Genomic DNA, 21,733 nt, shown 5'->3' with positions numbered 1-21,733 from the left:
GAGTGTAATGCCTTCTAAGACTTACAAGCAAAACGAACAACAAGGAAATAAGAATACATCTAAACCTTGCCAACTAGACGACACCAATTTTCCGTCGTTTTTTAACAAGAAGAGCGAAGCCCTACTATCAACATGAGTGAAGGCTCAATTAAGGTTTTTAGTTGAGATAAAAAAGTCAGTGTCACGAGCGGGATTCGAACCTACGACCCTCGGCCGCTGCTCTACCACTTGAGCTATCATGACTTCGAACAACTCGGACACAAATTTCACATCTCAATCCCACCTTTTGAATTTTCCCTCCTTTCTGCCATTTTGCCACATGCCAAATAAGTCATTGTCACGTGCGGGATTCGATACTGACTTTTTTATCTCAACTAATATCCTTAATTAATTGAAAGATATAATTGGTCAAGCGGACCAAGAAAACTACTGAATTTAATAAGTTAAATGAAGTATATCTTCACTAAAGCTCTCCGTGGCCATTTCATTTGCCGTCGAGAATCCAATCCGATTACACGACATTTGAAAAATGGCAAAAAGGAGGGAAAATTCAAAAGGTGGGGTTGAAATGCCCCGAGGGGATCGAAGTCACGATAGCTCAAGTGGTAGAGTAGGTATGAAGGTCATGGGTTCGAATGCCGCTCGTGACACTGACTTTTTTATCTCACCTAAAATCCTTAATTAATTGAAAGATATTAATTGGTCAAGCGGACCACGAAACCTAGTGAGTTTTTAAAAAAGTAAAATTACTATATAAAAACAAAATAATTTTAAGCAAATTATTTACCTTCATTTACTCCACATTTTTCCCACCGCTTAACCGACGTTTTTATGCCGGAACTGAATAATGTTATAAGGTAATGCTATAAGTAATCTTAGCTTTGAAATGAAACAAAATCTGACAACGCTTTTTGGACATGAACATCATTTTCAAAAATAGGGGTATTCACGATTTTTGTGTTAACCCTGTTAAGTCTGTTAGGTCCTGTTAGATCGAGAAAAATGATGACGTAGACTGGCAAGAATCGGCTAGTTAACATTGCACGATCTAACAGGCCAGGGCCAATGTTAGAGGTTAGGTTGAAAATGTAGTCACTTTGCTATCCGTTAGGGCGTACGTAACCAACATGGCAGCCATGAATTTAACAGCTGTTTTTTCTTTACACGTATTTTCATTTTTAAATACGCGTTAATTAAATCAGACTAATACATTTCTTTTGTTAATTTACGACCTGTCGTTATACTCTCATTCATAATAAATACATCTTTTATCTTATAAAGTTGTAGGCTGTGAGAGGTTTCGATACAGGTTAGGCATGTTGGTAAGAATTGAAGCATGTCATTTGTTAGTACTTTTCGTGTGCATAGATAGCATTTTGAATGAAAGAGTTGATTAATTTTCCTTTTTATTACCTTCTAGCAGCTTACAATTTAGCTCAAAAGTAAACCAAAACAAACAACAACAAGCATTCAAAGACTGTTATAGCTTTATATTTGGCTCTACCAATCGCCACGCGCAGCATTGCAGAAAAATTAACGTTTAAGATGCTAAGAAAAGAAGGGGACGTCCAGGATCTTACTGGACATTTCTCGATTCGAGTTAACATCTTACAAAAAACATGAATACCCCTAATATTTCCTTTGATGGAGTGGTCTAAATTCCTAAACAGGTGAAAATCTGTTGGAGACAGGTCTGGAGAATAAGGTGGATGCTGAAGAACTTCGTAGCCAAGCTGTTTCAATTTGTTTACAGTATGTTTTGAAACATGAGGCCTGGCATTGTCATGGAGGAGTACAGGACCTATCCTATTCACCAATGCAGGTTTTTTTGAGTAATTTTTTCTGCGTTTCGTCGTTTCCTTGAAATACGATGTACAGGTAATGGTCTTACTATCACGGTGAAATTGTGATTAAGGTAAAAAGGAGTAGTGAATAATTCCAGCCATGGATCACCATCAATTTTTTTGGGTGTATATTTGGTTTGGGCATGTGTCCTGATCTTTCGTTGTTTAACCACTGCCCTGACCAACGCTGATTGTCATATGCAATCCATTTTTCATCGCAAGGGATTATTTTTTTGAGAAAAGGCTCGCGAGCAACGAAACGCATGTCTCAAGGCGGTTTAACTGCTGTCGCTCATAAGGCACCCATAGATCAAGCTTTTTGACTTTTCCTAAGTTACTTAATTGTTTTGACACGGTAACTGCACTTGTATTTATTTTTTCTGAGGTTCTGGCGGACCATTCGCCGTTCGTTTGCTAAGTTTTCGGAAGAGAATACCTAATTGGAAAACGAGCCACACGGAAGACCTCGAACTTTAATCGACAACGATGTCCTTAAGCTTCAGGTTGAAGGAAACCACTATCAAACAGTCAGAGGTTAAACATTGTACCGAAAAAGCAAAAGGAAATATTGTAATTTCGAAATGGAGAGCAAAAATCACAAAAGCTCTTTTCTTATAAAAACATCTGAAGTGTTTAATAAATCATCAAAGAAATTAAACAACCGGAAAAAAATTACTCCATTCAAAGTAAACCTTAAAAATAATTAATTCAATTGTTATGATAAGTGAAATACATGTGCTTATTTTAATAAGTACTTATCTTGTTCATTACTATTTTTAAGGCATTATCTTCATTGAATTTTAATTGTTATTTTTTTTCTCTTAAAATTTTTTTTAATGTTATTGTTTTTTTTAAATTAAGTTTTAGTACAGATTCCGATTGTAAATAATAATGTTAGTTACTACAGTGTAATCCTTGTATAATGCAAATTATTCAATGTTTTTTATATTATCACGTTTATATGTAAATTATGTAAGATAGGTCAAAAAGATTTAATTATGCGTGGCTAAATAAAATGCTCATCAATCAATCAATCTCTTTTTCTGTATTCTTTTTTCTTCTTGCTTTTTATTTAAATATTTTCTACTCTACTCTCTCTCTTTGTTGTTTTTCTCTTAATCTCGTTCATCCTCAATCCTGCCAACATTCATGCTCATTCTTCTTCCTTCGTAGTTTTCTTGGTCTTTGATTAAAATGGTATAGGTGACTTCTCTCAACCAGAAAACCCGTGCCCAAAAGCTCGTGATATTGTTTAAAAAAACAAAAAAACACCTCACTTGCTATGTATTGTCATTTTTTCGTTACTTTTCGACTAAATATTTTTTAAATAATTCTTTAATTTTTGAAAGTTTCGCTGGTTAAATCCCAAGTAACGTAATTATTTGAATAAACGAAAGCGAAGAAATGGTAACAACTGTAACAAAGGTTAAACGAGATTTTTTCGTCCGCTAAATCTCAAGGCTTGATGAATGGTAAAAAAGTCGTAGCGAGAGAGGCAAGCAGAATTAAAAATAAATGCTAATGACTAATAAAAAAACAGGACATCTTAATCAAAGGTCTAAATGGGCGAACAAGATTATTTAGCTCGTATAATTGCCTAATTTATTACGCGTAAAAGGAAAATTTACATTTGTTCATAATAAAATAGTAGAAATGGTTATTTAAAATGTTGTTTTTATAAATTTTCAAACTAAATGGTACTTTTTCTGGAATGGCGTTGAATTGTAGTCGATATTTTGAAAATAATTAGCTACAAGAAACAATACACATTCAATCCTAAAAAATTTGAAACCCCAGAATTGTTCTTGTTATATAATTGGATCAATTGATAATTCATTTAAACCTGTTTTGATTTTGTATTAAAAAATTTTAAAATCAATTTTGGTATAATTTTGTGCAAAGTCACAAAAACTTACTGACGTTCTTTGTCACTAGAGTTGATATATTTTTATTTTTTTCCTAGAATAGTTATCTACGGCGGCCATTTATTTTGATAATAACGATCTGACATGAGGGTATGTTTAGTCGTACATTATATCACATATTTCACGTATCGAATTTTAGGAAAGTGAGCCGGAAAATTCGTCTCGGTTTCCACAACACAATTCATCGATAATCCTTCCAAACAGAGAGTAGAATCGAACTTGCTAAAAGCTTGTTGGGGTCTTTTTAATATATTAGTTTCATCATAAACCAATCAAAATTTCAATGCAAAAGCAATTAGCTTGAAAAGAATATTAATTTGATCGTGGCTGCTCATTTTGGTCAACCTACAATTGTTGAGTTGTTCAGTCGGACGTTTTCCCATCTTCAGTGTGTCTGAATAATTTTTGTGAATTTTCTTTGATAATATAGTTATTTCTATCCTTTTTAGAAAGATAGTTCCTACTCACAGTAAGTTGTTTTGATCCGGATTTCGAGCCTTTTAGATCATCATCAGGTTGAAGGACTTCTACAACCACGTCTCTCGACAAGGATTGCCAAAGTGAACCCGCTGATACCTCCGCCAACGCGGCGTTCCAATGAGCAGCTGATTTTTTAATGGCGCTCAATTTGAACATGCGAAACGCGGAAGTTATAACACAAATAAATATTATAATAGAAAATACTTAATATTATTAAATGACAATTAAATAAGGCTTTTAATTGAGATAAAAAGTCAATGGCACGAGCGGGATTCGAACCCACGATTCATTTGTCGCCGAGAATCCAATCCGATTACACGACATTTGAAAAATGGCAAAAAGGAGGGAAACTCAAAAGGTGGGGTTGAGATGGAAAGTTGGTGTCCGAGTGGATCGAGGTCACGATAGCTCAAGTGGTAGAGCAGCGGCGTATCAAGCCGAAGATCGTGGGTTCGAATCCCGCTCGTGCCATTGACTTTTTATCTCAACTAAAAGCCTTAATTAATTGTAATATATTAATTGGTCAAGCGGACGAAATTAGTGAATTGATTAAATTACTATAAATATAATACCAATTAAAATAATTAGTTTAATTATTTGGATGTATGATATTATTTATGTACATATTTAAATTGGGAGGTAGATCAAAATATGTTATATTATTAATGCATTTATCACCATGTTCAATTTTACATTTTTTAATTTCGCGTTTCGCACGTTCAAATTGAGCGCCATTAAAAAAATCAGCTGCTAATTGGAACGTCGCGTTGGTGGAGGTATCAGCGGGTTCACTTTGGCAATTCATGTCGACCATGTCGTGGTTGTAGAAGTCGTTCAACCTGATGATGATCTAAAAGGCTCGAAATCCGGATCATTGCAAAACAACTTACTGTGAGTAGGAACTACCTTTTTAAAAAGGATTGAACCCCACACTCACACCATCATTTATCATTTCTATTAGATTGTTATTTTGAGGGACAAATTGCAATAGCAGACATTGACAAAAAAAATCAAATTTCTAATATTGACAACCTTGAAATCCTTGCATAAAAACACAATTCTCGACAGAACTAGAAAACAATAATTTCCGATGATGTTTTTTTTATATTGGAAAGCATGTAGTTTTAAAGGAGTAATATGATGCCAAAAAATTAAGCCATTATTTGGATAATTTTGGAGGATACATTAAAAAGAACCAAAGTTCATAGTCAAAAAAAGTTCTGTTCATTTTACATTTTGATTTTAAACTATTGCGGACTGATTTTTTTCCGAAGGGATTTTATATTCGAGGCAATCACTCTCATACCGTCGCCCTGTTATCCTGATAAAATATTATCGTACTTGTAGACACTTCAGATGTTTATTCATCAAGATAAAAACGCCAACAGACACGAATTGTATATTATTTTTTACAAATATTTCATTACAAGGAAAACAAAAATAAAACAAGGTGATAGTATATGTTATATTGTGTATTATTATTGTTATATTTAATAGCTAGAACTATGTCCTTATCATCCTAGCTAACCGACTCATATTACCGGCTACACACACACACACGCACACACACACAGAGAGAGCACAGAGAGAGCACAGAGAGAGAGAGAGAGAGAGAGAGAGAGAGAGAGAGAGAGAGAGNGGGTGAGGGAGAAGGAGAGGGGGAGAGGGAGAGAGAGAGGGTGAGAGAGAGACACACACACCCACACAAACAAACAAACACTTAATATAACTACACTGCCCCCACTGAAAAAAAGAAAAACGACAGCCTGGTTTTTGCTCGAAAAAATGGCCAACTTTGGAAATTCATTTTTTGGGATTTTCTCAGCCTTTTAAGTCACAGACCTGGGCTAGTGTTACGTTTTAGCGTATTTTGCACTTAACAAGATGGCTTTTTAAATGTTTTCCTAGCTTCAGTCATTCATCAGTACATGCAAAAATTCGGGAACACACACACACACACATCTGCCCATGCAGAATCAACGCAGCTTGGCTAGATGGTAAGAAATTTGGTGTAATTCTATCCAGGGACGACTGACCAGGGAATTTTTTCCATCGGTCTCATGCCGCTTACAGAAGAGCCATCTGCGAATGGACTACAGGCATCTTGACAGGAAATGGAAAATTGTCGGAGCATCTCTTTCGCTTTAATATTATCCCCGACCCAGCTTGTTCTTACAGTCGGGCGTCTCTTCTGACTGCGGATCACCTTCTTCTGGAGTGTGATGGACTGACGGCTGCCAACTTCCGTTGTTGCAACACATGATGACCCGGGGCTTACGGTGGCCGCCCCCAACAAAGTCATACTTTTTGGAGACAGAAATGCTTTATTATGTTTAATTCATGTAATACTTAATGTAGTGGAGCTTGCTGAACAAAAAAAATTATAATAATATAATCTATCTTTCTATCCACATATCAATCAATCTTTCTCTCTCTCACTCCTTTCTGCTCGAACATTTAACTAACTTTTTTGGTGCCTGTTTGTATACTAGCGTAAGTTTTCTTTAATTTGTACACGTTCTTTCACTCTCCCTGCCCCTCTACCCCTTTCTCTCTCACTCCCTCTCTCTTAAATTCACATTTCTAATTCTTTTTTGCTCTCTCTCTCTCTCACACACACAAAATCTATCTACGTATCAATCAAATATTCTTTCTCTTTCTTTCTCTCACTCCTTTCTGCTCAAAGCTTTATGGTATTTTTTTATTGGTGCCTGTTTGTATATTAGCGTACTTTTCTTTAATTTGGACACGTTCTCTCACTCTCCCTACCTCTCTCCCGCTCACTCTCTCTCTCTCTCTCTCTCTCTCTCTCTCTCTCTCTCTCTCTCTCTCTCTTTTGATCATTCACATACTCCATCTTTGTAGAGAAAATTCTCACGCTTTCCCTGCTTGAAGCTTTATCTGTTTGTATATTTGTTTAGCTTTTCTTCAATTTATAAACGTTCTCTCATTCTCCCTCCTTCTCTCTTTCTCTCTCTCCCTCTTAAAAACACTCTTTCTCACTGTCTCTCTCTCTGTCGTTTTTCTTTCTTTCTTATTACCTCTTTTTTTGTTTGATATTTCCACATTTTTACGGTCCACCGAACAGCCGAAATTCCACTTTTTCTTTTTCCGTTCCATTCTTGTTTGCTGCCTTTATTCTTTTAACTTTGGCCTTCTGCCCTGCATCGTGTTTCTTGTACATTAATCAACTTTGGAATTCTTGCCCGGATATACATATCACATTGGGACTGTACGATTACTGTTTCTGGAACTAAATTGGATGTAAGAAACGTTTGCTTGCAAACTGAATACCGTAGAAAAAAGTTATGAATACCAAATCAATACACGTTGAAATAGCGGGGCGAGATGGAGGGATAAATGCATAAAACTAAGGGACAATAAAAAAAGGGAGCGGGTTTTTTTTTATAATCAGTTTTACCCGCAAACACAGTAACTGGCTAAACAATACAAAATGATAACATTGTTAAGGTTGTAGACGGTTATAAAACCCAGTGTCTTTCGCACTTCTAACACAAATGTACAAAGAGTCAGGTTGCAATCTGTTCATATGTAAATATTTAGTCAAAAATACTAGTTTTTCTTCTTCTTCAAAAAAAGGGTTTTCACCGGTATATCAACGATTTCCTACAAACATGATAATAAGATTCGCATTGAAAATTGTGACCATTTTCTAATGCCAATAAAAATAGTAATAATAGACATGGACAATGACTTGCATTAAACTAATAAAAATGTATAAATTAATCGTTCAATTAATAATTAACAAATCATTTTTAGTAACCAGCGACGAGTCAAAATATACATTTTAATATCGTATGTTTTTGTAAATAATTTCCATATGCAAATAGTTTGAAACTGCCGAACGGAGGGTAAGGATTTTGATAAAACACAAAAATAATGTTCAGTAGAGAAAAATAAATTTATAGAAATACAATCCAAAATTATTCTGGGACGGAGTGAAGTCAAAATAGTTTTTTTTTTTAGCTAGAAACAAAATTGATATATCGCACTCTAAAATACCCCTGAATACAGATTTTTCGACAAATTAAATTACTACTAATAAATTCACTAATTTCGTGGTCCGCTTGACCAATTAATAAATTACAATTAATTAAGGTTTTTAGTTGAGATAAAAAAGTCAATGGCACGAGCGGGATTCGAACCCACGATCTTCGGCTTGATACGGCGCTGGTCTACCACTTGAGCTATCGTGACCTCGATCCACTCGGACACCAACTTTCCATCTCAAAAAGGAGGGAAAATTAAAAAAAATGTGCAGTTGAGATGGGAAGTTGGTGTCCGAGTGGATCGAGGTCACGATAGCTCAAGTGGTAGACCAGCGGCGTATCAAGCCGAAGATCGTGGGTTCGAATCCCGCTCGTGCCATTGACTTTTTATCTCAACTAAAAGCCTTAATTATTTTATTAAATTACAACGTTTTTTTCTCAAATTTTTCGCCTTCCAAATCACAGAAATAGTAATAACTTTGAAATGACTGTACCAAGGCACGGAAAAATTTTATGGAGTTTCAAAAAATTAATAACTTACACGTAATGGTGGAAAGTTGGCCTACGTAAATAAATCGGAATTTGAGATATAAAATAAAATGTTGAATGAAGTTTGGTTTATTTTATCATTATTTTTCTCACTCACGACACACGTAATTTGAAAGAAGTGAAATTATTCTTTCGAACAGTTCTAATTGGAATAGAATTTAGGTAAAGTCCATAGACGCTATGAATTTTTAAGTGAAATATATTTTAAAAAATTGGAAAAACTCCACAAACACCCGAATTTTTTAATTCGTTTGTCCGTATAAAAATTCGTATTTAGTGATTTTAACTGGCCCTTTACCAAACCTAATTGTTTTTATTTAGTTTTTTATTTTGCTACTTAAACAAATATTTTTTGACCCGTTTTAAATTTTCTAACTATTTATGTATCAAAACTATCCTAATAGTTCCTCAGACGGTCTCAAATGCTATTAGTTTGTCTAGCGTATGGAACAAAGAAAGACATTTTAATATTATACTTGTATTTGTTAGTAAAGACTTTTATTTTTATATTAAATCGCTTAATATATTTCATATTATTTTTTTAATCCTAGGTATTAAAAAAATCGACTGGTACATAATAATCTTATAATACATGTACAATAATTTAAGTTAAGTAGGTTCTCTAGACACCTAGGGACTCATTCTTCTCTAATAATTTTCGAACTTGAATCATTATAAAAAGTTTGGACTTGGCGATCCTACGTCTGGGAAAATTAATTCTTAATTAACATCACTGTGACAATGCTAGCAATATGCAACTGTAGAAAACTTACAGATTTAAAAGTAACTAGTTATCAAAACAGTTCGCTAATTTTGAAAATTATTTTAATCATTTGGTATTCTATTTCTAGCCGTTAAAGTATAGAATTATTTAATTATAGTATTAAAAACTATAGTTTCAGCCATAAAGAATTTATAGGTCCACCTTAGCAGGATGGACATCTATCACACATCCATTGAACAATTGTAATCTGAGCAGTTAGAAATAATTTTGAAGTCCTCACAAACATGATTTATTTCTTGAAAACTTGTCGAAATCACTTAGTGTTTTTCCATTTTGTATTATTTTTATACTTTTTTTAAATTACCCTTAATTTTTATTTAGAAATCGTGAGATGCGTTCTGGTGTGATGTAGGTTTCAGAAAAACATTTTCTTTATCGTGCCAACGTTTCGATCTTTATTGAGATCATCTTCAGGGCCTGGGATTTACAAACATTGTTAATATATTACAATTATATTTCGGATGTGGAAAAGTGAATTTATACAATGCAAAATATATTTTTTATATATTCAATCAATATTTTGCATTGTATAAATTCACTTTTACACATCCAGTAATTGTTATATGTAAACAATGTTTGTAAATCCCAGGCCCTGAAGATGATCTCAATAAAGATCGAAACGTTGGCACGATAAAGAAAACGTTTTTCTAAAACCTACATCACACCAGACCGCATTTCACGATTTCTAAATAAATATCGATTAACGGTCACTAATCACCACACATTACCCTTAAAACTGGTTTTTTAATATACAAATAAAACTAAATTTCCCAATTAGAGATTATATTATAAATTTTTCAAACTTTTATCAAGTTGATAGACTATTTTTTATATAAAATAAACAAGATCCATTTTTATAATGGAACACCTATTAAATACAAAAACAAAAATTGAAAGTAAAAACTAAACTTAGGAAGGTTGTTACCCCTGTTTTGGATAGCTTTTTAAATGTATACCTTTAGTTTCTACTCAATAGATTTTAAATTTGATACTTATTTTTTTAGAACTTGGAATTGTTATATAAGCATCAAAGTTTAAAATTGCTCATTTTTTAGTAATTTGTGAGGCTTAATTGGTGTTCAAAGAGAAGGCTAAAAATTGTAAATTTTGGAACAATTTTTTCAAAATTTATTTCGTCCATTACAGCCAAATTTGAATTGTTTTATCCTTATTTGCGTAGTGAGAATTTCTTGGTAAAGTTCAAAATTAGTGAGTAAGAAATATGTAGTTAATGTCTGGCCAAAGTTTGAAAAAATTGGTACCAAATTTTACATGTCTATACAAAAATAAATTATTTCTTCTCTGCTAGGTGATTAAAAAAATTGCACGATACAATTTCCTGCCTATTATTTATCTAAGAAATGCAAAAGAAAAACGTTATCTTAGATGTATAATAACTAATTTAACTATTCGAGAAGTTGGGAAGAAGAAGCGAAAAAAACCAACCCGAATTTTTCTCCTTTTTCGGTCGATTTTCGCCATAAAAACTTTAATACATAGTGTTTTAATGGCGTAGTTTTTCATAATATACATAAAAGGGGAAAGTCTTCGGGCAGTGTAAGATATAGTGGACGTTCTTGAAGACAAAATAAGCTAAAACTATTCGATACTTTAAAAAAATTATTTGCAGCACTTCTAAAGCTAAAAGTATCCAGGAAAAGGTTTCATCGTGTACAAAAAATATGTAGTTTAAATTTTCAAATAAAAAAACGGTTTTCCTCTTAAAACCGGTTGGTAACCTCGTAAAATTAAAATTTTTATATAAAGTAATTAAAGATGTATGATTTCTACTAGTTAGACTATGTTGGTAGGCCAATCATAAATTAAATATTTTTAAAAAGGTTGGTAAATTTATGACAAAATGCTTAAATTTAAAGAAGGTTTTAGTAATATTTGATAAGTATTTTAAAATACCAGCCTAGAAAACCATAACATTTCTTATGTAAAATTTAAATTACATCATCAACTTCACCATTTAAAACAGATGTGCGTGAACGAGCATTAGAGTATCGACTAGTTTATCGTGATAAGACACGTCAATAATTTGATGATGGCAGGGCTTAAACAGCTTTCATTTTATTCTTTTAAGACTATTCGCATCAAAATTGTTGACTGAGAAGTAAATGAAACTGTCATACCGAAAATGACTAACCAGGGACTAAAGAATTGATAAAACCAAGATTCATGTAGCAGAAGAAGAAGGATCAGGCTTGAAACATTAACATCTCAAACAACGCATCAAAATTATTGACCGAGAAGTAAATAAAACTGTCATACCGAAAATGACTAACCAGAAACTAAAGAATTGGTAAAACCAAGATTCATGTAGAAGAAGAAGAAGGATCAGGCTTGAAACATTAACATCTCAAACAACGCAATGTAAATTTTAATCATTGCATTTTAAATAAATCAACAATAATGATAGTATATAAAAGCATAGTTCCGTATTAATTTATTAATATTTCATCTAACTTTTAACAATGCCAGGAGGAAAGAGGAAATTGTCTGAAACCCGCAGAATTAACTATTCAAAACTTAGTACCACATTTACACGTAAATATACATTGTATTCCTTTTTTTATTTTTAATACCATAGAGAAAGCTGGAAATATACTTTAGATATTTTTTGACAGTTTATCCTTGAAAAGAAAGCGAAATTCAGGCCATACAAGAAAACAGGAGAGCAGCCTGAATGTTAATAAGGTATCTAACAACATAATAATAACTGTAATTAAAGTTGAACAAATAACAACAACAGAAAGAAAGATAGATTGATAGACAGATAAATAGATAGATGGAACAGAGGGAGAGAGAGAGAGAGAGAGAGAGAGAGAGAGAGAGAGAGAGAGAGAGAGAGAGAGAGAAATACATAGATAGAAAGATAGATAAATATATAGAGAGAGATTGGGAGAGAGAGAGAGGAAAATATATAGGTAGATACAAAGAGGGAGAGAGAAGAGAGGGAGAAGGGAGAGAGAAGAGAGAGAGAGAGAGAGAGAGAAATACAGATAGAAAGATAGATAAATATATAGACAGAGATAGGAAGAGAGTGGGGAAGAGAGAGGAAAATATATAGGGAGATACAAAAAGAGAGAGAAGAGAGAGAGAGAAGAGCGAGAGAGAGAAGAGAGAGAGAGAGAGAGAGAGAGGGAGAGAGTGAGAGAGAGCAGGAAATATAAACTTTTACAAATCAATTCATTATGATATGATTTATGCTAATTTCCTATCTTAAGCAGTTGATTGTTGGCTATAATTTTAATTTTGTATTGATTATTAACACACAATAATTGCAAAAGGAGTAGGAACATAGAAAATATCAAAAACATACGGATCTTGATGTTATTTATAAATTTAACTACTCATTAATTCTCCTTATAATATTAAATTTGTTCATTTTTTATTTAACGAATATTTCACGGTTGAAGTTGGTTGATGTGGTGTATAAATTGCTTTGTGTATATTTCACTGCCATTTTTGTCTTTTTTCTGTTAGGCACGCTTTATGTCCGATTTGAAAAGTCCCGGTCGTAATTTCGGTCAAATCAGGAAAACGTTGTGGGAACGAAAGGGGTGTTGGGCTGGGATTTTTTTCATTCTCTCTGCTGAATACTTACGGTGGTTGATCACGGTGTGACGACTCGGGCACGACTGACTACCCCAGGCCCCCACTACCCCCGAGGTCCCGGGGAGCGAGGAGCACCCTATGGAAGGGTGGGACCGTTTCCATCCCCCGTGGACCGCCCGTTTCCTTCTTCGACTCTGCATTCCGCTAATTGTCCAATTATGTCCAAAGGCGAAAGGGATCGGCCTGCGCTTCTTTCCAATTCGACTTCGGACTGCCGACCAGAGAAAAAAATATTAAACTCTTCCCAAAAGACACAGAATTACCTTAGGACTTTAAATCAATTTTTACATGAAATGTGGATAAGTCCTAAAAAAAACCTTCCTAAAGTTCCACCTCTGGGGAAAAAACTGATATTTATATATCATGGCATCTCAACAGACGTGAAAAATGCTTTATCCATGCTTTGAGGAAAAAAAATCAAATAGGAAGAATTTTCAAAGAATTTCAATATGTAGATTAAACTCAGATTCTAGACAAACTATTCTAGATAGTTTTGATATTATTATTATTTTTTATTTTTACGAGGGTTAGCAACTGCCGAAGACATATAAACCCCCCCTCGAAAAAAATGAAAAGAAAACAAAGCAAATTTGTAAGCATGTCTGGTTCGAATGCAGGGCCACTGGATTCGAACCCGGGACCTTTATCTTACAGTGATGATCGCCGTGTCAACGCCAAAACCGTTGCGGCCACCGACTCCCCCCCCCCAATATTGTTATTATTTTGTTTGGATTTACCTGAAAAATTTCTTTGGAACCTATTCCACCGTTTTACAATTTCCGTGAAGATTTTTGTGTATTATTATTTTTTTTTTAATTTAAAAATAACTATGCTCTAGCAGAGACATTATTTTATGTTAAGTAAGTAAAAAAACCTTATTAATTAAAAAACCTTAATTACTTATAAATTTTATGCTGGAACGCCACTTATTTCGATCTGTCTTCAAGAGTTTGGTATATATATTCAAATGCGTTTCGACATTGCACCAACTTCAGTGAGGAATGGACCCAATAAGTGACAAAAATCAAAAGTTTTACCCACTCCCAAACGAACACCAAACATAATATAAATGTTATGCTGAAAAATTTAATTATCTGAATGACCCTAGCTCTCTTAGACTTGACCACGTAAAATGAAATTTCGATTTTTCCGAGTTAGGTGCGAAGATCCTTAAATTGTACACTCTATGATTGCGAGAGTGTGAGAAAAAAGAAAAAAAATATTTCTCGTAGGCGAAAATGAGAATGTACAGGAAAATCGATTATGCTCCTCCAGCCCAAAAGTCCCCACGGAAATTTTCACACGAATTCACATTTTCCAGATAGCCCGGATGATATTTTTATTTGATCGATGCAACCATAGACGAATCGTTGTGGAACGCCTCAGGAATGGAAGAATTGTGTCTCACTACAATGTGGCTTTCACACCCAGTTCGAAATGATGAAAAGACCAGGGGAAAAATATTTTCACGTCGTTTCAGAAGCAATATCATACTTTATTGAAAAAAAAAGAGAAATGTTTTATTTAAAAAAAGCCTTCCTCCTTTTTTAAATCTGTTTGGAAAAGGAGATAAATGTAGACATCTTCTAGACAACTTTGTTACATATACAAATTGTACAAATGTATTTCAAAATTTAATCATTTAACCCATTGTATACAAATCCACTTGAATTTTGACATAAACCTTCATAATAAGTAGGGATACATAATTAGGTAATTATTGTTTGGAAGGGCTGTAAAAAAGAAGAGTGTGCATCTGCATCTATCTACCTCACTCTTCCCCTTGAGATAGATTTGATTTATTATTTCAAATTTCTTTCTCCCCATATGTGTGACATTGTTGGAAAGTTCACTGGATGTATAAACGTAATTAACACTAAAGAGTTCTGTTAATAAATTTTTATGTTTATAAAAAAATGTTTTATTAACGAGAACTTTGAAAAATATTTTTTTTTCAAAGTTGAAAAACTTACTATGGTGATTTTAAACTACTATTTCCAAACCTAGAAATCAACAAATTTCAGAAAACGTACTCCATTTAACATCCTTTGTAGTGGTATAATTGTTTTTTAATGATTTGTTTTAAGATGAAGAAATTGATGAAGGAAAGGAAAAAACCGTGGTTGACGGATTGGTAAGGATGGAAAGATAAAAAAAAACACTTATAACGTTTAAAAAATCATTTAAAATGTCCTTAGGTTTTTTTTTATTTTTCCCCTTCCCAATCCGTCAACCGCGGTTTTTTCCTTTCCTTCATCAATTTCTTCATCTTAAAACAAGTCATTAAAAAACAATTATACCACTACAAAGGATGTTAAATGGAGTACCTTTTCTGAAATTTGCTGGTCTCCAGGTTTGTAAATAATAGTGTAGAATTACCATAGTAAGTGTTTCAACTTTGAAAAAAAAAATTCCAAAGTTCTCGCTACTAAAGCACTTATTTCACGAAGTTTTACAAGTTTAGTATTAATCATACCTTATTGGAAATTTAACGAGTTTTCAATGGTATCAACGGATTTGTCCAAAACCTTTTAGTTTTGGGATTATCCCTGTTTATTTGAAGCAAGATTGTGAAATCTTAAAAGAAAAAGTGTTAATAAAAAATAAAACACATAAGTAAATTTTGTTATGAATGTATTAAACATTTTTTAGTTTTGGTTCACCCTCCGCATATGTATTTTTGACGCGCTGCCGTCGCATTAAACCCGCAAAATTCGTACATAAGACGTAGGATCAGCATATTTTTTATTAGAAGAAGTAACCATAACTAAAATCGTTTTGAATCATAAAACACGTTTATTCCGGATAATAATAATACAATAATTCTTTAATCAAAGTTCCAGTGGTAAATAAGTAAACACTTGTATTATTTTGGTCTCGAACCCAAATTAAAAAAAAAAGTTTAATAAATTCATTCAAAATTTCCTTAAGTTCTTTTTTTAATTTTCCACTTTACCAATCCGTCGGCCATGGTTTTTTACTTTCCTCTATCAATTTCTTCATCTCTGTACCAACCTTAACCATAGTAAGTTTTTCAAGTTTATTCTAGCTACTAATACGATTATTTTACGTTGGTTTACAAGTATAGAATTGAATATACAATATCATATTAGAAATTTAAAAAGTAATTAAAAAAGTAATTGCACTGTTGAAAAGGATATTAAATGGAGTACGTTTTCTGAAATTTGTTGATTTCTAGGTTTGGAAATAGTAGTTTAAAATCACCACAGTAAGTTTTTCAACTTTGAAAAAAATGTTTTTTCAAAGTTCTCGCAACTAAAACGTTTATTTCACGAACGTTAGAAGTTTTGCATTGATAACATCTTGTTGGCGATTTAACGTAGTTTTCAACGTTATCAATGGATTTTTCCAAAACCTTTTCGTTTTTGAGTTATCAATGTTTATTTGAAGCAGGGTCGTGAAATCTTAAAAAATCGGAAAAAGTGAAATAACTCCGAACTGCTGAGATTTGAACCATAGTTAATTAGGACTTTTTGGTTCCATTTTGATTGTAGAATCTACTGGTGAAGTCTTTTCACGAGTAGCCGAACACTCTGTATATCACTTGTACTTCAGGCTGTTGAACAATATAATCAAAGAGAGAGGAAGAAAGAAACGGAAAGGGAAAGAGAGAGGAGAGAGAGAAAGAGAAAGAGAGAGAGAGAGAGAGAGAGAGAGAGAGAGAGAAGAGCAGTTGAACCGAAACAAAAATAAATTGGAGGATGTTAAGCCCGAGAATGGAGAGAGCAGGGACGATGATGAATGGAGATGGGACAATGAGAGGTTCAGAGGTTCAGGTATATATATANGAGAGAGTGAGAGAGGGAGAGGAAAGGAGCGAGAGGGTGACACAACAGTAGAAAAACAAGGAACCAGGGGAAAAATAGTGATACAATATAAAAATAGTCTTATATGATGATATGATGATGAGAGGAAGAAGTAAGTGGAAGAAAAAATAATTAGAGAGAAATTTAAAAAAAACAGTACAGGGGAAAAGGGAGAAGGTTGGAGAGAAAGTGAGTAAAAGAAAGAAAGAGAAGAAAAAGAAAAAGAAAGAAAGGAAAAAGCGTGGTAGAGGACATAGATAGATAGATAGTTACTGAGAGAGTGGTGAGAGGGAGAGAGAGAGAGAGAGAGAGAGAGAGAGAGAGAGAGAGAGAGAGAGAGAGAGAGAGAGAGAGGAAAATAGCGAGAGGGTGAGACAGCAGTAGAAAAACAAACGAGAAAAGAAAAACAACTAGGAGGTAAAATAGTGATATAATAAAAAATAGTCATATATGATGATGAGAGAAAGAAGTAAGTGGAAGAAAAAATAAATAGAGAGAAATTAAAAAAACAGTACAGAGAAAAAGAGAGAAGGTGGGGGAGAAAGTGAGAAAAAGAGAAAAAGCGTGGTAGAGGACATAGATAGATAGATAGTTACTGAGAGAGTGGTGAGAGGGAGAGAGGGAGAGAGAGAGAGAGAGGGTGTGACAACAGTAGAAAAACAAACGAACTAGGGGGAAAAATAGTGATACAATATAAAAATAGTCATATATGATGATGAGAGAAAGAAGTAAGTGGAAGAAAAAATAAATAGAGAGAAATTACAAAAAAACAGTACAGATAAAAAGAGAGAAGGTGGGAGAGAATGTGAGAAAAAGAGAAAAAGCGTGGTAAAGGACATATGTAGATATATAGTTACTGAGAGTGGGGTGAGAGGGGAGGGAAAGAGGGGATGGAAAGAGGGGAGGGAAAGAGTGAGAGGGTGAGACAGCAGTAGAAAAACAAACGAACTAGGGGGAAAAATATAATATACAATATAAAAATAGTCATATATGATGATGAGAGGAAGAAGTATATGGAAAAAAATAGAGAGAACTAAAAAAAAAAAACAGTACAGAGAAAAAGAGAAAAGGTGGGAGAGAAAGTGAGAAAAAGAGAAAAAGCGTGGTAGAGGACATAGATAAATAGTTACTGAGAGAGGGGAGAGAGGGAGAGAGTGAGAGGGAGAGAGAGAAAGGGAAAAGAAAGACAAATAGGGAGAGGAAGAGAGGATATATTATAAAATATGTAAAATTAATTTTACTTGAGCACAACAAGTGTTAGTTTTATTATACAGAGTACTTGATAGGTTGAGAGGTACTTCGTTTGGCTTTAGTAGTTTACACCATCGATCATCAATCACATTAGTTAAATACCACCCAGCCCTACCCAGTTGGCGTACGGTCACTTTTGTACAAACATTCGCGGGTACGTGTCCCACTTCATTTAATCATGTCATTCCTTGGCTCTATATAAAGAGCGGGTAGGAACCCTTCAATATAATAATTGTGCTTGAGCAAAGCATCAAGTCTTTGTGTCTCCTGTTCCGATTTTAGTAGCTATTTTGTTTATCTCGTCATGTGTTTTTTTGGGTTTGATAAGACTGAATGTATTTATTAGCGCGAATGAAGCAATATAACTGAGGAAACTTCTTGCAGAGAGTGACTGCTATATATGTTTTTTTCTTTTCATACCAAGACTGTGAGTGTGAGGTTTTGAGAAAAGACAGGATCTGAGTTAACTGAGGTGCTTAATAATGTCGGTTGTGTACGTACACATAGTAAAGTGTGGGGGTTATAACGCTGCCTTGAGAAATACTAGCTTCGATAAGATAATGTGTTGAGGGATAATTGCCTTCAATGACGAGGAAAAACCTGTCTCATAAAATATTATGAGATGGAGGAGCATGAACATCTAGGATTCCTTGATCAAAATTTAGATACATAACAAAAAAGCCTCAGAACGATACTGTTCCAACTCAAGGGAGAAAGAAATAATGTGTACAATTCGATGTCACTTTAGACAGGTGAATGGCTTCCAAAAACCCAATTATTGATCGAGAAGTATATTTTGAAAATTTAAGTTTGGGAAAAAAATTAATAGTAATTCTAAAAGACAAAATGGGGTCTGTAAATCTTTTCGTTCTTTACAAATAAACAGTTTCAGAAGGGATTTTGAGGCTCTTTAGTCAAAATTAGTCTGTGAAAAACAATTTTTGTATCAAAAACATATTACCCATAAGTTAGTCATTTCTTACACATAAAGTCTGTCAATAATTTCTCAAAATTGAAAAACGAACGTCAATAAAGACATTTCGGCGAAAACCTTTAATCCCTTACTCAACGAACAGCGCTTGTTTTAATGAAACGCAAAAACGACCGTTCAGAAGTGACAATCTATGAAAGTTTTAAGTCGTGAAAGACAGTTTTAATTAGACCCTTGCCCCTCTTTCGTACCCGACGGTCTTCAAGATTGCAAAAACTTTCAGACCCTCCTATTTACACCCCCTGAGCGTTTGAGGAAATTAGTTATAATCTTCATTTTATTTATCTTTCAAGAATATATAAATTTAAGAACTTTATAAGGCACGTGTAGTTTTTAAACCTATGCGCACTCATTCCTTCTTAAATATATTCTTTCATATTTATATGACGGGGACCGCGGTAGCCGAGAGGTTAGCATGAGAGACTCTCACGCCGCGGTCGTGGGTTCGAATCCCACCGTCGCCTCTGGCCCTTTTTTCCCTTTTTGTGGGCCGGTGAGTTACACATCCTCACATATTCACAGCACATATTCTCGCTAATAAGTACATTAATTTCACAAAAAGAAGCACAAAACTATATTTATACCAAGTTAAATATACAATATAATAGCCTAATTCAAGAAACTGAACAGGAGACAAAAATACACGCTCAAGCACAATTATCATATAAATAATCTTTAATTAAGGTTTTGGTTGAGATAAAAAAGTCAGTGTCACTAGAGGGATTCGAACCCACGACCTTCGGCTCAATACCCCGTTGCTCTACCACTTGAACTATCGGGACTTCGATCCACTCGGACACCAACTTCCCATATCAACCCACCTTTCGAATTTTCCCTCCTGAAAAATGGCAAAAAGAAGGGAAAATTCGAATGGTGGGCTGAGTTGGTTAGTGTCCGAGTGGATCGAAGTCACGATAGCTCAAGCGGTAGAGCAGCGGCGTATTTAGCCGAAGGTCGTGGGTTCGAATCCCGCTCGTGACACTGGCTTTTCTTATTTCACCCAAAACCTTACATAAAGATTAATTAATTGGAAGAAGTTATTTGGCCAATCGGACCATTAAATCTAATGGATTATCATATAAAGTGGCATTCCTACATGCTCTCTATATGGAGCCAAGGAACGACGGCCTATAGGTGAGACACACCGACCAGCCTTTCTCTAGTGGTAAACTACTCCGATCTAGCTCTGACACACTTTACACATAAATAATCTAATTTAGGGTCAATCTGGAATCCATTATTTCACTATCAGCCCTCTCCACTACACTTTCGTTCTAATAAACACATTCATTTTCAAAATAAACATAATGAAATATTTACTAAGTACGATAAATAATAAAACAGTTTTGTTTCCTTTAAAAATCCAAACACTGGACACAAAGACTTGCTGCTTTCTTCAAGCACCATTCTCCTATTTTATGGTATTCAGACTCGCTCTTTATAAGGAGCCAAGCAATGACATCCATATTGGATACATTGAATCAATATTCCATAATTAAGTAACCTAGTTAGGTTTTTCCTCTTCCGTTTAGATCTCAGGAATTCTATGATGTATATGTATTTATTATCGATGGAAAAAAAAATAAAGCAACCACACCTTATCAATATTAATATTTTTCTATAATAACACCATTGAGTCTTGCTATGAAAATAAAAATAACTCCATAACTGTTCCCTGCTAAAAGCTTCTTAATTTGATTTAATGCCGACCAAACTGTTGACGAGGTGAGGTACGTGGGACCGTATTTCGGACAAACTTAATGAAGCATCTGGGAATGTGGATTTCAGCCAAATATTTCAATATTCGTCGTATCCAAACTGCCCAATTCTAAGAAAAATATTTGATAGTCCATTATATCTATCCAACGAATCTATCCGTATAGACCTAGTATATTTCTTTTGTCCAAGATGTCCACAACTACCGTAAATCCTCAAATTCAAAAACCTCCATTCCGACGATTTCATTCATACTATTTTTACTTTTCTAATTGACGATTGGTGTGGTAAACTGCTAACAATATACATTCACTCTAATAAATTCATTATCAAAATACTCAATTAACACAAAACGAGATATCTATCACATATAATGTATAATAAACCAGTCTTGTTTTCGAAAAATCCAAACAAGACCCAAAGACTAGCTGCTATATACAAGTACAATTATTTACATACATTTTATATAATTCTCTCTCTCTCTCTCTCTACCTGTATCTACGTATCTATTTTTCCCTCTTTCTCTCTCCCTCTCCTTCTACCTACCTACCTACCTACCAACGTACTATACCTACTATTGGGTTGTCCGGAAAATAATGCAGGATTTTAAGTTTTCATTAAAAAAAATCTATATAAAATATTCTGTTTACGTTTACAGGATTACTCATTTGTATGAATGTCAACACTTATTAATCCTCTTCCAAATGATATTGTTTGTTTACCTCTGTAGCA

General features: G+C 33.9%; 2 protein-coding genes across 3 annotated transcripts in view; one reads left to right on the top strand and one right to left on the bottom strand.

Moving 5' to 3' along the window:
- Positions 1–13,240, bottom strand: part of LOC106663213 (regulating synaptic membrane exocytosis protein 1) — a 189,694-nt gene extending 176,454 nt beyond the window's left edge. For both annotated transcript variants that reach the window (XM_024229980.1, XM_014387881.2), the window contains exon 1: positions 13,206–13,240. The gene's annotated coding sequence lies outside the window, so the exon portion shown is untranslated. The remainder of the gene's footprint in view (positions 1–13,205) is intronic.
- A 3,698-nt stretch (positions 13,241–16,938) lies between these two features.
- Positions 16,939–21,733, top strand: part of LOC106662991 — a 29,132-nt gene continuing 24,337 nt past the window's right edge. Inside the window, exon 1 of the mRNA XM_014387451.2 lies at positions 16,939–17,013. Within this exon, the coding sequence (XP_014242937.2) occupies positions 16,939–17,013 (75 nt within the window). The remainder of the gene's footprint in view (positions 17,014–21,733) is intronic.

Source organism: Cimex lectularius, unplaced genomic scaffold (assembly GCF_000648675.2).
Source record: "Cimex lectularius strain Harlan isolate CLEC.00 unplaced genomic scaffold, Clec_2.1 scaffold320, whole genome shotgun sequence".
Taxonomy (NCBI): Eukaryota; Metazoa; Arthropoda; class Insecta; order Hemiptera; family Cimicidae; genus Cimex; species Cimex lectularius.
This window is presented reverse-complemented; position numbering and strand designations above follow the sequence as displayed.